General features: G+C 43.8%; 1 protein-coding gene across 5 annotated transcripts in view; it reads right to left on the bottom strand.

Annotated features, from left to right (window-relative positions):
* Snx24 (sorting nexin 24) overlaps positions 1-22,894 on the bottom strand; it is a 137,326-nt gene that overhangs the window by 53,288 nt on the left and 61,144 nt on the right. For all 5 annotated transcript variants that reach the window (XM_055622968.1, XM_055622970.1, XM_055622966.1 and 2 more), the window contains exon 2: positions 12,331-12,414. In XM_055622968.1, the coding sequence (XP_055478943.1) occupies positions 12,331-12,414 (84 nt within the window). The remainder of the gene's footprint in view (positions 1-12,330; positions 12,415-22,894) is intronic.

Below are 22,894 nucleotides of genomic sequence, written 5' to 3'. Positions count from 1 at the left end.
TAATTCCTCCAACGACCCAGAAAAGCGGCTCAAGCTCTACGCATGCAAACTGAAAGGGCAGTTCTGAGTTAGGACCTACGGACAGTCCTTTTGGGGATGGACATGGAAAAAAACAAACACTCCAGGACTGGAGAGATGTCTTGGTCGCTAAGCACACAGGGAGCACTTCCAGGGACCATCGGTCAATTCCCAGCAGCTACACGGTAGCTCACAACCATCTGTAACCTGAATTTCGGGGGTCTGTGCACCTTCTTCTGACTTCTTCAAGCACCAGGCACGCAAATAGTATACAGACATATATGCAGGCAAAACACCCAAACACATAAAAGAAAAACTTATTTTTAAAACAAAAGCTATTCAAAGTTAGGTTAGAGCTGTATGGTATGTAAAATGACATCTATCTTCAAAAAGTACCAAGTCCTAAACTGGAATGTTTCCATATGAAGCACAGGGGATTTTTCTAGTTTAGTGAAATTATTGATTGAATAGCAGGAAGATTGTCCTAGGTTATCTGGGCAGGTTCAACGTAACCATCAAGACCTTACAAGAGAACAGAGGTTAAAAAGTATGAGGCAATGGCGGCACATACCTATAATCTCAGCACTTAGGAGGCTAAGGTGGGAAGATGACAATTTAGAGGGTATCTCAGGCTACAAAGAAAGTTTCTGTGTCAAGGCATAAATGTAACTCAGTAGTACAGCGCTTGCTTAGCATATACAGTTCCTGGGGTTTAATCACCAGGAACTAAAATATACAAGAAAACATATTTTGTCGTTAAAACAAACAAACAAACAAACCAACCCTGAACATGCAATCAGCATTCATGATGGCAGCCTCTGGGACAAAAAAAAGAAAAAAAAAAAAAAAAAAAAAAAAAAAAAAAAAAAAAAAAAAAAAAAAGAAAAGAAAAGAAAAGAAAAGAAAAGAAAAGTCTGCCCCGGTCTCTAGAAGCTTGCATGATGTATCTGCTCAGAGCTTCAAGAAGCAGTAGTGGATCTGCTCAGAGCCTCTAAAGGGGTGGCAGCTCCATTGACCAACTCAGTTTTAGTCTGCTTACACTGATTTTGGATGCCAAAACCTCAAGCGACGTGAGAGAACAAATCTATGAGGCTTTAAGCTACTAAATTTAAGCACCAGTGTCCTAACTAAATCTTGAAGGACTTACTAAGGTGGCCCCTTTACAAAACACACAGAGAAAAGAACATTTTCTCATCCCTTAGAATGAGACAACGCACGATTAAGCCTGTGTAGCAAAAAATACAACAAAATTTCTTTTCACATTTAAGAAAATATTCACCAAGCTGGGCGGTGGCGGCTTCGCACCTGTAACCTCAGCACTTGGGAGGCAGCGGCAGGTGGATGTTTGTGAGTCCAAGGCCAGCCTGTTTCTATAAAATGAGTTCCAGGAGAGCCAGGGCTACAAAGAGAAAAACCCTGTCTCGAAAGACCAAAAAAACTCACCAATGGCCATTCTGGGTTGACTTCTTATGGACACTATGAGAAAGGAGCATTTCAATCAGCAACCTCAGGCTCTAGCTGTTGGGCTGGGCCCATGTTCGCCTCCTCCCTCTGTACAGATTCAAACAATTGCAAACCTCAGTCTACTCTTCCTTATCAACTATGAGGAGGGGAGTTACACAGCCTCCTGGACACAGCTGCCTGGAGAACTGTAAGTCTAGATGGAGCCTGGAATCCCTGGAGACTCCCAGAGGAGGACGGTTCCATAGAGAAGACAGCACGGGCATACTGGATAGGTCTTAGGATTTTCAAGCATATTATTCTTTTGCCAGTTAGAGAAAAAAAAAGTTCATCACCTTTCGATCTTTTTATTAAGTGTGGAGAAATGAGTTCCTGAGACAACACAGGCCCGGGAGATGGCTATGTTACAACCGATAGGCTCCTTCTCCCTGTTCCTTGGCACTAGGAACATACCTGGCCCCTCTGAAAACCAACTGTTTTAGGGTTCTGTTGCTATGATATGACACCAGGATCAAAATCAACTTGGGAGGGAAAGGGTTTATTCTTTTTGTTTATTCTTTTTGACAGGGTTTCTCTGTGTAGCCTTGGCTGTCCAGGACTCACTCTATGGACCAGGCTGGCCTCGAATTTACAGGAATCCACCTGCCTCTGCCTCCCAAGTGCTGGGATTAAAGGCGTGCACCACCAAACCCGGCAGGTTTGTTTCTCCTTATAGCTCACAGTCCATCATCGGGGGAAGTCAAGGCAAGGACTTACGAGGCAAGATGTGGTACAGAGGCCGAGGGAGAGTCTGCTTACTGGCTTGCTTCCCATGGGTTGCTCAGCTTGCTTTCTTACAGTGTCTAGGACCACCTGCCCAGGGGTGGTACCACCCACAGTAAAATGGGCCCTCCCACATCAATTAAAAAAAAAGAAAAAGAAAAGCCCTATTGACTTGCCTACAGGCCAAGTCTGTACGGGAGAATACCATGGAGCTATTTTCTCTTTTAAGATTCCTTCCTTCCAGATGACCCTAGGTTCTGTCGAGTTGACATTAAAACTAGCCAGCAGACCAGCAGTGGACAAGTTAATGAAATATGTGAAGGTGACGGCACTGGGAACTGGCAGTAAGGGGGGTATCAGGGAGAAAGCTTGTAGGAGGAGGCAGTATCTGAGGTACAACCTGAGTCCTGCTGAAGGAAGCCAAGTGAACAGCCCAAGGAGCAAGCTGTCCATTGGGACAGAAAGGCTAACAGAAAGGGAGGGTCAAAAGCCAGCAAGGAGAGATGGACTCGCAGAGGTGGCAACACCATACACTTCAGTGCCTTGGGGGCCACGGCAGAAATTTGGATATTATTTGAAATGAGAGGTAAATCAATGATTTCAACAAAAGAGGGAGCATGCTAGGTTCAGTGAACAAGAAAGACAGCTTCGGGATGTAGGTGGAGCTGACAGAGCAGTTCAGAGTGCCCGAAGAAACCTAGGCAAGAGATGATAGTCTTGACTGTGTGTGCTGGCGGTGGGTGTGGGCAGGTGTGGGGTACTGTGCATAGACAAAGTACATATGATCATCATGACCCAAGGAAAATCATCAGGTTTGGACCTTTTCTGGTAGCTGTTTTGAGTAACTGCCTGTCATTTACTGAATAGTGTCATAATGTGCGGTTTGAGCTCAGTGGCTGTTTCACTGAGAGTTGTCGAGAGGAACAGAACTGATAGAATGAATATGGCTGTGGTCCAGCTAGTCCAACAATGGCTGCCCATCCACGGCAAGCCCAGGAATCCATTAGTTGTTCAGCTCATGAGGTTGAATGTCTCAGCTGGTCTTCAAAGAAGGAGGTTCTAATGTCTGGGAGGAAATGAACTTGCTGGGGATAGTGGGGGCAAGCAGGCTAAGAGCAAGTCCTCCCTTCTTCTGTGTTCTTCATATAGCCTGTCATCAAAAAAGGTGTGGCCCAGATTTAAGGTGGGTTTTCCTACCTCAGAAGATCTAGATTAAAGGTGAGTCTTCCCACTTGAAATGATTTAATTAAGAAAAAGCCCTCGTAAGTGAGCTCAGCCGCTTGGGTTTTAGTGAATTCCAGATGTAGTCAAGTTGACAACTAAGAAGAGCCATCACCATGTCCAATCTACTAGTTATGTCCTAAATCTCCGGTTCCTGGGTGCTACGGGATTCAACTTCTGGTGAATGAGGAACATGCTTTCCCTGTCCCTACCCCCAGCCATGTGTGACAATGTGACTGCACCCTGGAGGTGGGGGCTAAGAAGCGAAGGTATGTCGGACTTTCTCCAGACGGCCAGTAGATGGAATGATGACACGGAGACTTCTGTTTATTTATTACAGCTTAGGCCTTAGCTGGCCACCTCTCAAATAGCTCGTATAACTTAATTAACCCCATCTTATTCTACTCCATTTGCCACGTGGCCAGTTGCCTCTCAATAGGTCCCAGTAAGTCCAACTTCCTCCATAGCTGGCTAGTGAGTCTCCGCCTCTCAGTTCTTCACATAGCTGCTCTCTCTGCCCAAAAGTCCTGCCTATCCTCCCCTGCCTTGATAGGCCCTCAGCTCTTTATCAGACCAATCAGAAGGCAATGGAGAAAAGTGTTCACAGAACGCTCAGACAGGTGATGCTTCATCAAAACAGTAATGCCAAAGCCCGGCCAGGACTCAATTCTCTGCCCACACAGAAATCAACATTTGAATGATACAAAGACAACCTTCACAGAGTGCACACAAAGATTATCCCAACAGGGTGTCCATCCAATCCAAGAAGGGCTCTCAGAGGCTATCAAGTATGGGAGTATTTCCTTTCTGTCTTCTATTCTTTTAACATAAATGCCCCATGTAATGGCTGGCACCAGGGCAGACATCTTTGACCATGAGGCACAAACTGTGTGATGTTGGCAATGGTAAAATAACAGAAGCCTGATTACCTCCATGCCAGCGCAGCAGAATCCCATCTGTTACTGTTTTTGCATTTATAATCGCTGTCAGCTAAATTTAATCCCCGTGAATAGGAGCAAATGGCATTCAGAGTTCAACATCTTAAACCTAAAATTCTTGATTTCCTAAGTTTCCTTATCATCACTATGGTCACGTGACATAGTTGTTAATTGAAATGTAGCACACGTCTACTGGGCAGAACTTCTGTTTTCCCAGAAGGACAGAAAGTTTTTTGTTCCTGTCAGAAGTGTAAAGCAACGGCTGGAGTGACAGCAGCTCTATTATAACCAGAAAAGTAAAAGTCAAGGCTTTAGGACAACAGATCCTGAGGTTTACTCTGTCCCTTGGGCTGCCTGCCTTTAGGTTCCCTGAGTACAACAATAAATCTCTTACTTGCTTAAGAAAGCTAGTCAGGTTTCTACAACGCACAGCCCTAGGCACTCCTAACATGAAGGAATCAACTGTTGAGGGTGGAGAATTTAAGCTGGAAATGCCTGTGGGTGTCCATGTGGGGATATGTGTGAAAAAGTATACACAGTTCTGTGAACCCAGGAGTCTGAACACTCTGTAAACAGCGTTCACAGACATAGAACTAAGTCAAAGCCCAATGGGAGTGACGCCCTGACACAGCAAAGGGGCTGTGGTGGGCAGAATGCGCAAACGGGCCCCATGGAGTTTACAACCTGCTTGACTCCTTGCTCGTGGGTTGGGCAGAACCTGCGACTATGGAGGGATGGTCTGTCCACTTTGGTCTTAGCAGACGGCTGGCTTTGAGGAAGTGGCTAAGGCTTGAAGTGGCCTCCAGCAGCTAAGAGGACAACAGTCAGCGATACGAGGCATCACTCCCACAGCTAAAGGGTAGATGAGGACTTAAGCCTGGGACAAGATCACATCACAGCTGGAAGACTGAACAGAACTCTGACTCCTGTCCCACGGAGACTCTACGTAACAATGGTTATTTGAAGGTTACGCATATTTGTCTGTGATGATTTCTTATGCTGCTATAAAATTCTGGGAGGGCCAATATGAGGGACAAGTAGTGAGGACTAGGTGAGAAACTATTACACAGGAGGGAGACAAAGGAGGCAAGATGGCTATGCAAGCCTGACAGCCTGACTTTGATCCCCATAGGAGCTCCACCTTCTGTCTCCGCTCCTTTCTTTCCCTTTGCATCTTGATGAACAGCACTGAAAATATTGTTCCTTTTTGTTTACATGAGGGTACTTGAGAGATCGTCACGAGACTGCTCGGGACACATTTGGAGGTGAGCTGGAATTTAGATGAGAGACAAACTCAAGACAGGATGTTTCCAGTAGGCTCAGCTGCTTGCGAGATAAATACTCCTTGTCCACTTCATCTGATGATTAACTGACCCACTACTCAGCACCCAGGCAAAGAGCCTTTCTGATGTGTGTAGATAAGCACACTCGTGCGCGTACATGCACATGTGCGCGCACACATACGTTTCCAGTGTGTGAACACTCCCTTTCGATTTTCACACTGTTAGAACTCACTGAGAACTTACTCCAGACAGACAAGACCCACTAGCATATAAAGTGTGTGTGTGTGTGTGTGTGTGTGTGTGTGTGTGTAACAACTATTTTCCACAGAGAGGATCAGAAATACTTTTAGCAAAAATGGGAATAGAAAGAATGGAACCAAAATCATCTTAAACAAAAGAAATTTGGGGGCCAGGAGATGACCTCCCCCCCCCCCCCCCCGTTTCTCTCAGGGTTCCTTCAGGGATGGTGCATGGATGCTGTTCTCCCAGTTTGACCCCATACAGAAGTTTTCTGGTTCATCTGAAATGTGTACTTCATTAAACTGAAGAAAAGAAAATGCAATGCTTGACTCAAACCCAAAGTTGGTAATAACAAAAGATGAGGATGGTTAATTTGAAAATGAACCAGCTCCATGTTTCACTGAAAACGTTGTGAATAAAAGGGTGGGGTGGAACTGACAGAAAACAGCTGGGGAGGCCTGAGGATAAAATATGCTCAGAAGTTTGCAGTGTGGCTAAGAGTTTCTTGTCATGCATGTGTCTGGGGCCTAGAAGAGCCAAGCATGGCCATGTAACGTGATGAATGACTTGGCTGGAGTAGAGTGACTGGGGCATGGGGTTGGGCCCTTCACCTTAAAGGCTCACCTATCACAAAAGCCTGTGCCTGAGCCACAGGGGATGCCTTGTTACGAACAACAGAGTAGAATCTTGTTTTGTTTGAGTGGGAAATTTTTCATCCCCCTACTACATTCGAACACAGCAGAAGCTACAAAGGAACTGGGATTAGAGGGCCCTGGGGTCAAATTTCCAATAACAGAAACAGTCACACCAGAACAGAGATGATGTTCTCCAATATCCCATACACCAGATAATTCACCTTGTGGAAAATACAAAGGATTAGACATGGTATGTGTGGGGGTGGGGTGGGGGTTGTCAGGCATAGTAATACACACCTGGAATCGGAGCCTGTGGGGACCACGAGCTTTCCCACACCCTGGAATATGCAGCAAGTCCATAGCCAGCTGGAGATCTGGGATAACTAGGCTTTGCCTTAAGATATAATTTCCATTGCTTAAGTAGAAATGTCTATGGCAAATGGAACAAGAGCATCTAGAAGGAAGGGGAGTAGAAATCAGGCAGCTGGCATTGAGGAACTTGAATGCCCTGTTTTGTTTTTTATGAACCAGATGGCAGATAGACAGGCACTCAGCCTGGCAAAGAGGGAGAAGTGTGGACCTACATGGGACATGTTTGGGTGAGGTAAACACAAACTTTTCTTAGGAGAAGCAGCAGAAATGGAGTTGGCCAGTAAATGGTTGGAAGGGAACAGGATGATGATGAGACTTCGAAGACCTCTGAGAGTCTCTAATTCCCAGAGCCTGTGAATGACTCTGCACAACAGAACGAGGCTTTACAGATAGGATTTTAACTGAGTAGCTTGATGTGGGATTGCTATCCTGGAATATTATTGTGACAGGCCCGAGGTTAGCCTCTAAGATGAGACAGAATTATTGAGAGTGATGTGATGATAGGAGAGGTCATGAGGAAGGCAGAAGCAGCAAAGAAGGTGACTGCCAGCTCAGAGGATGGAAGGGGCCCATGAGAACTGTGGGCAGTTGCTGGGAGCTACCGAAGGCAGAAAACAGACTCTCCGATGGGAATGCAGCTGCAGCCCTGTCCACCCATTTAGAACAAGATGATAAGTGTGCTTTGTTTTAAGTTTTATTTTTTATTTTTTAATTTGTTACAATAGGACTAGGAAACTAATGCAAGGTTTGAGAACACTGACTGCGAGAGTCACTGTCTGTGACACGGTAGACAATTCAAGCCTGCATCCGAGGAAAGCACGAGAAACGCCTTGAAATGCAGGCAAAGGCAAACAGGAAAAGGGTAAAAAGATGAAGTGCAGATGCAGTAGAAAATAGCACTACTCTGTACTGACAGAGGTGTACTAAGGAAAACCAAGTGGCATGGATTGTAGGACTGTGGAAGAATGAATCGACAGCGCTTAGCATCATTCTGGAAAACTTGGATAAGAAAAAGGTCAGAAGAATCTTCAAGGGTCAGAACCTTAGCATGTAGCTCTAAGCCGTGTGTGTGCGTGTGTGCATGTGCACTCGTGTGTAGGGCTGTAACTGAGCAGTGTCCTTTTAAAAATGTAATTCACAACAGGAATTTCAACAAACATAAGATCCTCCAGGGAACTCGCCTGAGATGCAGACCCTCAGATACTACAGACAGCCTAATTTAGTGTCCGGGGTTTCTTCACGTGGGTCTTCAAAACGAAAAGAAAACAGAATCAAACACTTGGCACAGCTGTAGAAGAAATGACAGATGTCAAGGGGTGGCCAGCCAGGATGGTGGACACTTGTGATCCCAGCTTGGATCCCATTCTTGAAAGCACGAGGCAGGAGGGTCATGAGGGTGAGGTCAGAATGAGCTACATAGTGAGACCATGTCAAAATAAACTGCTAATGCGCAGGAGATGGAGCTCAGTGTGTGTGTGGGGGGTGTTTACTTAGCATGCATGAAGCCTTGGGCTTTACCCCCAGCACGAGACAGACAGACACACGGACAGAGAGAACCCAAAAGAATAAAATTTGGTATCTTAGGAAAAATAAAAACAGAAAACTTGTTTTTCTTTTATTATTATTATTATTATTATTATTATTATTATTATTATTATCATTATTATCATTATTATTATTATTATATACCCAAACTAAAACAGAAAGATACACCTCATGGGTCTGGAGCAATGGCCCCGTGACTAAGAGTTTGAACTGCTTTTCCAGAGGACGCACCTGTCAGGTGGCTCCCAGCTAGCTGTAATTCCAGCTCCGGGAATCTGATGCCCACCTGTGACCTCCGCAGGCACCCACACACATGTGACGTGCACTCGGGTACACACGCAAAAATGCAAGTGGTTATCACAACCAAAATTAAAGGGTCGTGGTGAAAACTACACTAAACAAATGGGCAGTATTTCAATAACAGGCCACACAAGCTAGTAGGCAGACCCGAGACCCTAGTAAATGAGAAAGCACAGAAATAAAATAAATCAAAAAGAGAAAAAAAGAAGGAAGGAAGGAAGGAAGGAAGGAAGGAAGGAAGGAAGGAAGGAAGGAAGGAAGGAAGGAAATGAATGTGTGCCTAAACAAATTTAAAAGCATCATTTTGTGCAAGGGAAGATATGTGCTTCCTAAGTAAAGAGCTGTCAGAGGGATAATGTCCAAAGCAGGTAAGAGCCATGAGCCTTAAGCAGCCCCACTTGTTTTAGTAATATATGCCAGGAGATTTTTTAAAATATCCATATCCTTTGACAGAGAAATGCTTTTTTTGGTAATATAGCTTGCTGTGCAGGATGTTCTTAAAAATCCAAGAAAGGGAATAGTAATCATGTTAGGCTTCCAGGAGCGGAGCCGAGGTGTGCGGGTGACAGGACAGTCCGCTGTGCTCACTCCACAGTGCTCGAGCATCTGGCTTCACACCCGGAGGGCTGGATGCCCTTGCCTGTACTTCCAGCACTTGGAAGGCCAAGGCAGGAGGATCACAGTAAGTTCAAAGCTAGCCTGGGCTAATCAGTGATTTTGAGAAGAAAATGATGAATGTACTGAAAAAAAAAAATGTAACGAGGGCTCTGTCTCGGTGGTGGAGCACTACCGGTGGGCAAAGCCTGGGGTTTGGGCTCCAGCAACCCCTTCCTCACCACCAAAATGAGAAAAACAGAAAAACTAACCCTAACTTCTACAAAGACAGAATGAAATCCTGAGGAAGGTTTACAAACACTTTCTCGATGCTAACCAGACGAGCCCAAGTTGTTTCGATCTCAGAATCAGCAAGAACAACCGACAAGGAGGCACTTGTGTTGTCTGCATGACACGGAGAGGAGCGATGAATCCAGCAGGGTGCGGGTCTGACATGTTTACGCCCCATGCTATTCTGCAGCCAACATAGGCACACCGCTGAAACACGCTCACTGAGCAGAATACAAAACGTAAGAAAAGTCAAGACAGGTACGGAGCAAACGTCACGAACTGTGATGATAACCAGATGTCTCAAGAGAATTCAACGACGGGAGACGGCGTAAGCACGCTTAGTAGGAAGCATCTGAATAAAGACAGATCCTGTCACGAAAGTCACGCCTGGAAACTAAGGCTGATGCTGCCCAGTGGGGGGCAGTGCGGGCACACTTGCACAGGTGCCCTGCTGATGCTTACCTGTTCCGAGCAGTTCTACGGTTAAGCCTGCAGTGTGCTCTTAGAGCTCACTGCTGCTTGTGTTTGCCTTTTGGAGTTGCCGTTCTGCCAGTTCTGACTCAGCAGCGGCTGCTCCTCTCTCCACAGCGCACAAAGTCAGACAGCACACTCCACCAACAGCCTGACCGGCCCCAAAGCTGTGATCTGCAGGTCCCTGTAAGGACGTCTCAAATTCTATGCCAGGGATCTGAGCACTACTGCTGTTTACTCTAACCAGCTTCATTATGAAAAACTGGATAAAGTTAGTCCTGGAGCTGCAGAAATGGAAAGAATAAGCCCCAGAAAGTGCAGGAATTACTACTGCTACTACTATTATTGTTGACAATGCTTCACTGTCAGGAAAAACAAATTGTCCTAGAGCAGGAAGTGAACCAGCCAGCCTGCACTCAGGCAGGGCTGACCCATGGACGGGGCCAGCCTAATTGGCCGTCACCCTGCTGTGTTGTGTCTCTTATGAAGTCAGTCCCCTGATACCTGAGTATCTGGCGAGCTGGGCTGTGTCGGTCACAGAGTACCTCACGCTGACCTAGTGTGTTAGAAAGGGGGTTTAGCACACTGACAAGCTGCCCAGACAAGACTGCCTGGGAGAAGCTGAATAGGGAGTGGAGAGAAACCTGGTCTCAACCTTCCTTAGGGACCTGGTTCACCAGGTAGCTAGCAGAATTTGTTTGCTTTAACAACCAAACAAAAACAGAATCCCACAAGAAAGAGAGAGAGACCCAAATTTGATGTGTGTTTCTCTCGGAGGTCCCCGGGGCCGGTGGTTTTTTTTTTTTTTAAAGTCTCCTGGCAACACCTGATAAAAATCTGTAGGCATGTGCACAGTTTCTCTGGGAGGAGAACATGATGAAATTCTAACTAGAGAATTAAATTCATTTAATTAAACTGTTTGCCACCCTAACAGGAAAGCTAAGAGTACTTCTAGAAAAAAAATGAGGAGGTGGGCCTGGCGGCACCTGCCTTCAAGCCCAGCACCCAGGAGGGGCAGAGGGGTATCTGTGAATTCTAACCCAGCCAGAGATACAGTGAGACCCCCATCTAAAATTAAACAAAGAAACAAAAAAGGGAAACAGGTTTGCTAATCTTTCAGTAATATCTTAAGAAGGTTCAGACTTAATTCTCTATTCTCTTATTAGAATAGAAAAACTTTTAAAAGTGCTAAAAGCCTTTTAACCCAGAATCAACACATTATGGCATTTTAATGCAGTGATGTGCCCCAGAAAACTTACATAGGCATTAAAAATGCATAAATTTAACTTTCCTAACTTAATGTATTTCTAACTTCTTGCCCAAGTGTCCAATCATGGCATGCCTCCTGTGCATGTATGTATTTCCTACATATAGTTCATATGTGTGTATACACATGCATCTATACATGTATGACACACTCCTAGACACAGATATGTGAAAGTAAAATGATATATCTGAACTGACTCATAATTTGTGATTTTCTTCCAGGAAGTCCCATGAGGTATTTCAAGCTATTATGAAAATTTTAGTGCCCAAATAATTCATAACCCACAAAAAATTAAGCCTGGGATGGTTTGGTTTTTTTTAAGTATTCATTTTCAATTCATTAGTGATCATTTCTTCCTGAAAGTCAGTAGTCACTGACTTCATTTGTTTCTTTAATCTGCAACTTTGAACTCCAGAGCTAAAGCAGCAATCATTCTGTACAGTCGCTCTTCACAAGTCAGAGGACAGCTGGGGGCTGGGAGCCTCTTTTCCATGTACCCCACATGAACCCACACACATATATTCACAACCTTTCTTAGGCACACAACACTTAAGTTGAATCTAATAAATTTTTTCCTGTATAACTATTTCTTGTGTTTCTTTCCTTTTCATAGACAACCTTAAATGCATTTCTTGGACAGAAGAGGGTGTCGGCCTTACTTGTTATAAACCTTTAATATTCGATGCAATATTCTGCAAACAGCTTATGGCCTCAGATTTGTGAGTGTGAGCAACTGCAGCAGGAAACCCACTTATTTAAAAATAAAACCCAAACACGCTGATTGAACAATCTATTTTTAAAGGAAATGAATACCGTTAAAAGAAACTATATACACAGCAAGTAATAATGAGCTGAAGATCGTAGGATGGGGTCTTAACTTACACTACAGACCACACAGGAAAAACGAAACAAAACATGAAACCAAAGGTTACCTTTTTGTGCAAGGCATGGAATTCGCTGTACCTTTTCTCAACAAAATGTTTTCTCCCGTTCATTAGCACTTCTATTTTAAACACCTAAGGAAAAAAAAATTAAAGAGATTAATTCTGCTGGTTCAAAACCCTCAATTGTGGATGTGGTAAGTTTGTGACGGTGATATATTTCATCCCTTTAATTACAGAAGCCGATTCTCCCCAAACCTAGAAGGCTCAGGAGACCCTGACCCAACAGCACTGATTAATGAGCCCTTGAACCAAAAGCTCACTCACTAACTGCGGCAATCTCTAAGAATGTGTCTACAGACGGGAAACTTCCATGCACTGAAATGTGAATTCTTTTTTTTTTTTTTTTTTTTTAATGCAGAGAATATCCTTCTCTTGAAATGACTTCATCAAATGACCACGATGATACAGCTCTGGTCTGATAGTGTGGTGCAAAAGCTAGACCCTGAGGGCTCCGTCGGTCGCACGGCACCCTGTCTGGGTACTTGGAGGAAGGCTGTGTGTCATCTGAGACAGTCATGCAAACAGCGGTGCATTTTAGGTTAATTTCTTCCTAACCTGCATATTCGTCTCTAGTCTCAGCTGGGCTCGTCCTGCTGTTTGCAAAACAGGGCAAATGCAGGAGGGCTCGTTTTCCCTGCATGACGTGAGTGACAGCTCGCGCTCTCGCTTGCAGAAGGTTGAAAGGGCAGATGCAGAGGCGCTCTGGGTGCACTAATTAGTAGGCACTAACATGACATTTTCTTGATTCTTGGGTCAGTGGGTCAAGACCGGGAACAGGGATGAGAAGTACTGGGAGATGCTCATGCAAATACAAGGCTCAGCTCCAGGAGGGAGGAGTGCCTGGCAGGAAATAAAGAGCTCGCGCTATTCCAGGCTCTCTGGCTCACCTCGCTTTGCTGAATGACTCTGTAGCTACCAAGATTGGAGAACACTGGTAAATGCCAGTGTTAGCCAACCCTTTGGAAAAGAATAAAGGACATCCCCGATTGAAAACCAAAAACCCCATACTTTCATCCAAAATATAATACATGCTCCTATTTAACACGGGACATAAAAGGTTCTATACTTTTATTATGAAAATAGAGCCCAGTGGTGCTGTATTTCTGCTTTATGTGTAAACATGACTATTTCAAATCGGACTCACTATCAAACATAAACACTACTTATGCTTCCATGCGAGTTTCAATCATATAGTCTTCACTGCGAGACTCGGTTAAAGAAGACTACTTTCTAAAAATTTACTAGAAAATTTTACCAATGTAATCAACATTTCATATTAACAGTTCATTTCTTCAATAATTCCTCAATACTTTAAAGATTTACAAATTTTTTTTTAAATATGCATCTGTTTCAAACTCCCCAGATATACACCCGTTGCGCCTTCACCAAAGGAGCAATAGATTTGTTAATTCACCGAAGAAAACGATCCTTCTCCCAAGAGCCTATCAGAAGGAGAACTAGGAAGCCATTTCCAGAAACAATTGCAAGAGGCAGGCAGCCTCAACTGGGCTCTCTTCTTGGTGTCAAGTCCCTGATTTGATTGAAACAATGTGGCAACAATGTAAGTAGTTTCCATCTGGGGAGCCGATAAAATTGTTCCCCATGGTGGCTTGGGGCTCTATGGCAACAGTCCCTTTAATTGGCAAGTTTGCTGAAGAACCCATATGACAGAGACAAGGCTCAGCCTACTGGGTCAGCCTCAGAAACGGTCCCCTTGAAGGCCATGGGTAAGTCATATTATGCTCTGGCTGCCTCAGGCACCATCATGCCATCTCCTATCCAAGATGGTTCTGTTGCCATGTTCTCTAGTCACTCTTCACAGACACTAAATTCACAATGGAGGTAGAGGGGTACAGGGACAACGATAAAAGGGAAGTTTATAACAAGTGGTGTTAATTCTATTATACTGCCATTAAAAAAAAAAAACACAGAACAAACCCTGTGCTGCTGAGATTATTTTTTTTCCCCTTCTGGGCTCTGGGCAAACATTTTTTTTTTTTTTTAAAGAAGCCAGGATGAAGTCAATTCAAGATATTCATTATTATTATTAATTATTACCACCACCACCACCACCACCACCATCATCATCTCTGCTACACAGCAAACTCTTTTCTCACTTTGTTGTCCTGGAAAAGTTCCTGTATAGAAACTACTCTGGGTGTCAGTGACATCAAAGGACTCAAAGAACAGTGTTCGGAAGGCACCAAGATTTAATGCATATATATATATATACATGTGATTTATATTTTAAATGATTTGACCTGACCATCCATGCAAATCTACTCCAATTTTTCACTCATAGTATGAACTCATTTGATCCTCATATACTTCTACATGACCGGTACCATTACCCCACTTTGAGGCTAAGGCAGGAAATGGGGAGATTACACAACTTGACTGCTCTTTCAACCCATAACTTAGCTCCATAATCTGTCTTAGCCTCAGTATTACACCAAGTCCCAGAGGAGAGACTCACTCATAAACCCCAAGTCTCCTAGTTGGAGGTAGGAGAAACACAAGAATATCTGTGAGTTCAAGGCCAACCTCCTCTACAAAGACAGCTTCAGGACAACAAAAAGAGAGCCTGTATAAATGCACAATACACACAATTTTAGAAGAGGTTCTCAGTGGAAAGAATTATTATGTTTGATGACTGAATTTAAAGTTAAAAAATATATTTTCCCTAATTTAATTTTAAATCCAGAATTTCCTATTCTAAAATACTAAGTGGATAAAGTGATAAACACTATTAATTAATTGTACTATTTTGGGTGGTTAAAAAAAAAAAGGCAGGCAGTTTTTCTTAAAATTTTTAAAGCTGAGTTTCATAAATTTGAAATAAAACACATATAAAATTAAGCATGCTCTTTCAAAAACATAATGCCTAAAGGACTGCCACAGCACAATGTTTATATGTGCCCCCTTCAGTGCCTGATTCTATTTATGTGTTTGGGAGGCCGGTGGGCATATCGACATAATTCTTTCAGGAGAAAATTCATGACAGCAAACAGGACAAAAAAAAGCAAACTTTTGTTAGGAAGATCATGGTGAAAGACAAAACAGTCAACATAACATTGGAAGAACTCCTGCTCAAACCAAAACCCACTGGAAGCAAGAGGAAAACCAATGACAAAAGAAGTTCGGGTTTCTTGAGCTGGGACCCTGGGAAGAACCTGTGTGGTCTCAGTGAGAAGAGCTCCAATAGGCTCCCCACATGGTGGCTGGTTGGGGAGGATTACGAGGTGTGCCACTGGGGGTGAAATTTGGGACTTCAAGACTCCTGCCATTTTCAGCGTGCTCTCCCTGCCTGCTGCTTGTGTATCGAGACGTGAACTCTCAGATCTCCCTGCCTTTGCTCCACCATCATGGACTTCAATCTTCTGAAACTGTAACCCCAGGAAAAACTTTCTTTTGTGTTGCTTTGGTCATAGTCTTTTGTCACGCTAACCAGAAAGAAACTGAGGCAGTTTGCCAGACCCCAAGAGCGACTAGAGAACATGGCAACAGGACAGCCACATCTACTCACCTGATTTTTTTTTTTTTAATTACAAAACAACAAAAACAACATGTGTGCTGATACACACATAGTTTGCGCCCTCAACTTGATGTATCCGGGAAGAGCGCCCCTCCACAGAAGAACTGCCTCTACCAGATGGCTTTTGAGTTTGTCTACAGAGGCATTTTCTTAACTGCTGAACAATACAAGAGGGACCACTCCGCTTTGCGAGGTGTCATACCTAGGTAGGTGGTCCTGGGCTGTATAAGAAAGGACCCTTAGCCGGGCTCAGCGGCACGCGCCTGTAATCCCAGCATTCTGGGAGGCAGAGGCAGCTGGATCTCTGTGAGTTCAAGGCCAGCCTGGTCTACAAAGAAAGTCCAGAACAGCCAAAGCTACACAGAGAAACCCTGTCTCAACAAACAAAACAAAAAGGACACTGAAAGCCAGTAAGCAACATTTCTCATGGTCTGTGCTCGAGTTCCTGGCTTGACTCCTCTTGGTGACAAACTGTAACCTGGAAGCCACATATGCCCTTCCCTCCTCGAGCTGCTTTTAGACGTGGTGCTTACTGTGGCAGAAGAGAAAGCATGCCGGGGCAGTTCAGATTTTGGAGAGAAAAGCAGAAACAAAGATCAGGAAGACTAAACTTTTTCTCTACCACGCCAGCGTCTACAAAGAGCTGGTTGAAGATGCTATCATCAGGTGCTGTCAGTGCTGATAGGGGGTGATCTTTAGCCAATTCCACCCCTGCCAAATCTGCCAAGTGTGAGGTGATGTGCTATTTTCAGACACGCAGGGGCACGAAAGTTTATCATGTATATTTTCAGGATTCTTCTGAAGATGCGAATTTTAAAACCCTAAAGAAGAGGTGATGGGGGTGGGGAAGGCAAAATTAGGAGGCCTGATCTAAAAATAAAATGGGATAAAGTTCCTAAAATAAGAATTCTGAAGCTTAAAAGGCATTCACATTCAAATAAAAAGGGGAAGAGTAGTAATCGAAACCTAAGATCCCAGTGACAATGCCAAAGAATTTGCCGTTCTCTGTCAAGGAAGAGAGGCATGGACTTCAAGCGTACGTATGCTGGGTATGCTAGCTCATGTTTACAGTCCAAGGCTGAGCCAGAACTGAGGACAGCCTAGGCTACATTAGAAGTTTCTTGTTTTTTATTTTTAAATAATTTTATACATTCATGAGTTTCAACTTAGCCCCTGGGCAACAGAATGAGACTGTCTAAAAAAAAAAAAAAATCATCCCTCCCCTCTAAAATCTACATACAATATAAAGGTTCAAATATGAAACACACAAATATAACATGATCTGGAACCAACCTCTACCTGATAGAGTTTGCACCGAACAGGACACACTCAACAACTGTGAAGCAACGCTTCCCCCTCCACAGTTCCAAGCATCTTTCTTGATGACACAGTGAAAATATAAACACACACATACACACACACACACCAGTACACACGTGCACACAATTACACTAGTGGCAGCCATTCATAACTGTGCTCAGTTCTTAGACACAATCTACACAGCATGGAAGGTAATCATTTTTACAGGCCAGGTGGTAAACACATTAAAACCTTGTCAGTATAAAAAAAAAATACAATGAATTCTGTGTTATGGATTTTGTGTGTGCCTGTGCTTCTTGCGCTTTTTCTCTCCACCCCCCCCCGCCGCATTTGTTTGCTTTGTTCTACTCTGATTTGTTTTATTTGCCTGATTATTTTCTAAAGAGAGAGAGAGAAAAGAAGGTGTGGAGTTGAATGGGTGGGGAAGTGGGTGAGAATTTGGGAGGAAAAACCATGATTTGAATATGTTTCCTGGGGAAAAAAATATTTTCAATTAAGAAAAAAATCAAAGAAGGGAAAAGACATGACTTCACCTGATATAGAGAAAGCCTTTGGAAAAATACACTGCTAGAACAAGCAGAAGAGATGGCAGGTTCTGGAAAGGAAGAAGAGAAGAGACCTGACAGGCTGAAGAGATGACTCATTGACTTCTCTTCTAGAAGACCGAGGGTCAATTCTTAGCACCCACATGAGGGCTCATAATTCCAGTCCCAAGAAATCTAGCGCCCTCTTCTGCACCCGGTACATAGACATATATGAAGACAAAACACCCATGTACATACTAAATAAAAATTTATTTAAAAGTAATTAAATTATTTTAAAATAATTTTATACATTCAGGAGGCAGAGGCAGGCGAATCTCTGATTTCGAGGCCAGCCTGGTCTACAGAGCAAGTTCCAGGACAGACAGGGCTACACAGAGATACCCTGTCTGGAAAAAGCAAGCAAAGAAAAAGGGAAAGAAAACTTTTTTGATTTTGAGCAAGATGATTCAACAGGTAAAGGTGCACAGACTGGGGGAGCTGATTGATCCCTGGCACCCGTGTAACAGTGTGCTTTCATCTTCTGTTTTTCCTGGGGTGTCCAGGCACTGCAGACACTGAGCTGGGAAGGAAGAGAGAGTCTGGGAGGGTGGGCTCTGAGGATTCCAGTCTGGCAGGGAGTACTGTGGGGAGAAGACTTTCTCAGCGACTGACGATTTTCAGTGAAACAACTTATGTTTCACTGGTGAAACAGCTCAAATTTCCGTGTGTGTGTATGTGTGTATGTGTATGTGTGTGTGTGTGTGTGTGTGTGTGTGTGTGTGTGTGTGTGTGTGTGCTTACATGCCTGCAGCCCTCTCTAGGGTGTACAACTGTTATATGAACCTCGGCAGTAGGGAGGGGTTTCCAGGGTGAATGCGTTGTATCATTTTTTGTTTCTTTAATTTTTATTTATTCATTTTACATCCTGGTCATAGCACCCTCCCTACTCTTTTCCCGGTCTCACCTTCCCTCTCTGTTTCCCCATCACCCTCCAGTACTCCTCAGAGAAGGTATGGTTCCCATCCAACTACCCCAGAATATTAAGTCACAGCAGGACTGAGCGCATCTTCTTCCCCTGTGGCCGTCAGGGGAAAGTGATTGAAAAGCACACAATGGAGTCCATGTCAGAGTCAGCCCCCACTCCATATGAGGACTGAGCCACCCATCTGTTACATCTGTGTAGGGGCCCTAGGTCCACTCCATACATAGTCCTTGGTTGGTGGTTCAGTTTCCACAGGCTCCATCCACCCACCTACCCCCTGCCGGGCCCTGGTTAGTTGGCTCTGTTGGTCTTCTTGAGGCGCTCCTGTTCCCTCTGGGTCCTTCTATTCTCCCCACACACACACACTATTCCACAAAACTCCCTGTGTTCCACCAAATGTTTTGCTGTGGCTCCCGGAATCTGTTTCCATCAGCTGCTGGGTGGAGCCACTCAGAGGACAGCTATGCTAGACTTTGGTTTGTGAGCATAGCAGAGTGTCTTAAATCGTGTTAGGGGTTGGCTGTCTCCCATGGAGTGAGTCTCCGGTTGGGCCAGGCACTGGTTGGACCTTCTCTCAATCTCTGCTTTATTTTTGTCCCTGTACATCTTATAGGCAGGGTAAATTCTGGGTCAAAGTTTTGTGGGTGGGTTGGTGTTCCCTTCCCTCCACTAGGAGTCCTGTTTAGTTAGAAGATGGCTTCTTCAGTCTCCATGACCCCTGTTACTAGGGGTCTCAGCAAGAGTCACCCTCATGTCCTCCCAGGTGACCTCCCTGTCATAGGTCTCCAGCTTGTCACAGAGAAGTCCCCACCCAAGGTCTCTCTTCTGTCCTCCCCAGGTCTGATATGGACCCTCATTTCCTCCATGCTCCCTCTCTCACCCTGTTCCCTCTCTTCAACCACTTCCGCTGTCCATTCTATTTCTCCTTCTGAATGGGAGTTAAGCATCCATCCTTAGGTCCTCCCTGTTACTTATCTTCTTTGGGTCTGTGAGTTGTAGTATGGCTATCCTGTACTGTATCTACAAAACTTTTTACCCAAACACATACCAAGAACATACCTTCTTCTCAGCACCTCATGGAACCTTCTCCAAAATCGACCATATAGTCAGTCACAAAGCAAGCCTCAACCTATACAAGAACGTCAAATCAATCCATTGTGTCTCATCTGATCACCATGGATTAATGCTGGATTTCAACATTAGGAATAACAAAAAACCTATACACTCATGGAAATGGAATAACTCCCTACACAATGGCCACTGAGTCAGGGATGAAATAAAGAAGTTAAAGACTTCCTAAAATTCAACTAAAATGAAAACAACATTCAGAAACTTATGGGACACAATGAAAGCAGTGCTAAGAGGAAAGTTCATAGCACTAAGTGCCTTCATAAACAAACTGGAGAGAGCTCATACTAGCAACTACCTCACCTGAAAGCTCTAGAAAAAAAGGGAAGCAAACACACTTAACAGGTGTAGATGGCAGGAAATAATCAAAGTCAGAGCTGAAATCAATAAATTAGAAACAAAGAGAATAATACAAAGAATCAATGAAACCAAGAGCTGGATATTAGAGAAAATCAACAAGATAAACAAACCTTTAGCCAAACTAAGTAAAAGGCAGAAAGACAGTGTCCAAATCAACAAAATTAGAAATGAAAAGGGGACATAAGCACAGACACTGAGAAAATCCTAAGAATCATTAGGTCTTACATTAAAAGCCTGTACTCTAAAAAATTGGATACTGTAAATGAAATGGACAATTTTCTGGATATTTCCACTTACCAAAGTTAAATCAAGATCAGCTAAAAAAAAAAAAAAAAAAAAAAATAAAAAGTTCCCAAAAAAAAAAACAAAAAAAAAAAACAAAAAAAAAAAAAAAACAACAACAAAAAACAGGGCCAGATGGTTTCAGCACAGAATTCTACCAGACTTTCAAAGAAGAGCTAATCCCAATACTCCTCAAACTATTCCACAAAACAGAAACGGAAGGGTGAGTGTGTTTTATTGGCTGGACCAGGATGCTGGCGATGCTCTACTGGGGAAAGGTAACAGGTGGCACGCTTCCATGCCTGACTACCTGTAACCACCTTAGGATTGTGTCACATGCTCCTGAGGCGGGCATGGAAACACACCTTCCATTCTCAGGATGAGATGTGAAATCTCAAGTTTGAGACTTCCAGAATTTGAACACACTCTACCTTGCCAGTCCCATGCCAGCTCCCCTGTCGGCACGGTCTACGAGTCCCACACAGAAGTGGGAGGAGTGAGCCCAAGCCACAAAGCAGTTCTCCTCACTACACACATAGCCAGTGACGTGAGTGCAGGTGTGCACTCACAGACACACTGATAAATGGAATTTCAAAATCAAAAAGGCTCTATGTGATAACACTCATATTCACAGCGAAAGCTGAGTGTGGAAGGGCAGGAAACACACACTGATAGGATGAGCTAAGCTCATCTTGCAAAGTGGTTGGCGGGGTGGTCTACAGAGACTGAAAGTGTGAGACATCAGAGACGAAGAGGGATGAAGCTGCTGAGCGTTGAGGTGCTTCTGCTCCTGGTTCTCTGGGGCGCTGGACACTTCCTTTCCCTTTGCACATATTTTGCTTTCAGACATCATAGTGATAATGATGCCAATTAGGTCCAATGTCTGAAATGTTTCTACGGAGACAGAAGGAAAGATTTTCTTGAGTTTATTGATATTTGTAGGACTGCCGCATTATAGATGCTTTCACAACTTCAAGTTTTCAATCTTAAACCCTAGTGGTGGCTCTAGCGGCTGCCTTTTGACTGATTATTTGATTATGAAAATCTTTGTTTTTTTTTCCTTTTTATTTTAAGCCACATCATCAGCATGACACAAAACCAATCAATCAATTCCGTGAGGGGGAAAAACACATTCAAACCCGTCAGGTCATAAGCATTACTGCCTACATAGTTTTTCATTAGCTTCAACAGCATACGACTCTGGCTTACTCCATACAATATGAGTACCGCTGCAGTGCTGGGCTGATAAGCCACATTTGTTAAACAACGAGCCACCCCAGAAAAGAGCTGCTCTAGGAGGCTTCCCATTGTCCTTTCCAGTCTGCTCTGAGGTTTGACAACAAATGCATTTTATCCGCACCACTTACTAACTCGGGCAGATCTGTAAGCAGCTGTGACACAGTCGCTTCACTAATGAAGTAAGAGTGTAGAGAGAACACTCCTGACACAGCGTGCTAGAGAACACATGCCTGGGTCTTTGCACGATGCTTTGCAAGAGAAGGAAAAATTATTGCTAATTAGGAAGAGGCAGACAAAGTTCCCAGAAGGAAGAGCAACAGTTCCCAAGGGCTTCCTGAAGATAGCCTGTCTCAGAAGCTGGTTAAGTGGCTGATAAATGGTTGTCATACAGAGAACCAGGAACCCTGCTTTCTACCCACAAACGACTTAAATATAGATTATACCCACTAACCACAGACTCATGGCTTCTGAGGGGAATAAAACGAACAAAAATTGGGGCTGGAGAGATGGCTTGAAAGTTAAGAGCACTGGCTGTTCTTCCTAAAGGTCCTGAGTTCAATTCCCAGGAATCACATGGTGGCCCATAACCACCTATAATGAGATCTGGTGCCCTCTTTTGGCATGTAGGCATACTTGCAGGCAGAATATTGTATAATAAAACAATCTTTTTTTCTTCCATTTATTTATTTATTTATTTATTTGTTTGTTTGTTTGTTTATTTATTTATTTATTTATATTACAGTTTATTCACTTTGTGTCCCAGCTGTAGCCCCTCCTCAATCCCACTGTCCCTTTTTGGAGCCTTTTTGGAGGAGGTGGTTACTTTTGAGGTTTCAAAAGACCAACATCATTCTCTCCTGCTCCTTACCTTCCCGCCATGCCAGCTGTGTGCGTGTGGATCAAATATGAACTCTCAGCTACTGCTCCAGCATCATGCCTGCCTGCCTGCCTGCTTGCGTTCTGCCCAGCTCCCTGACACCATGACCATGAAACTATATGACTCTGAAACTGTAAGCAAGCCCCAAATTCAATGCTTCCTTTTGTAGTGTCCTTGTCATGGTGTCCCTTCACAGCAACAGAACAGTAATTAAGACAGATGGAAATTTCAAGGTCAGCCTAGGCTGCCCCCAAAATGATAGATAGATAGATAGATAGATAGATAGATAGATAGATAGATAGATA

Source organism: Psammomys obesus, unplaced genomic scaffold (genome assembly GCF_907164565.1).
Source record: "Psammomys obesus unplaced genomic scaffold, mPsaObe1.curated_primary_1811, whole genome shotgun sequence".
In the NCBI taxonomy this organism is placed as follows: domain Eukaryota; kingdom Metazoa; phylum Chordata; class Mammalia; order Rodentia; family Muridae; genus Psammomys; species Psammomys obesus.
The sequence above is the reverse complement of the archived record's forward strand: the minus strand, read 5'-3'. Positions and strand labels throughout refer to the sequence as shown.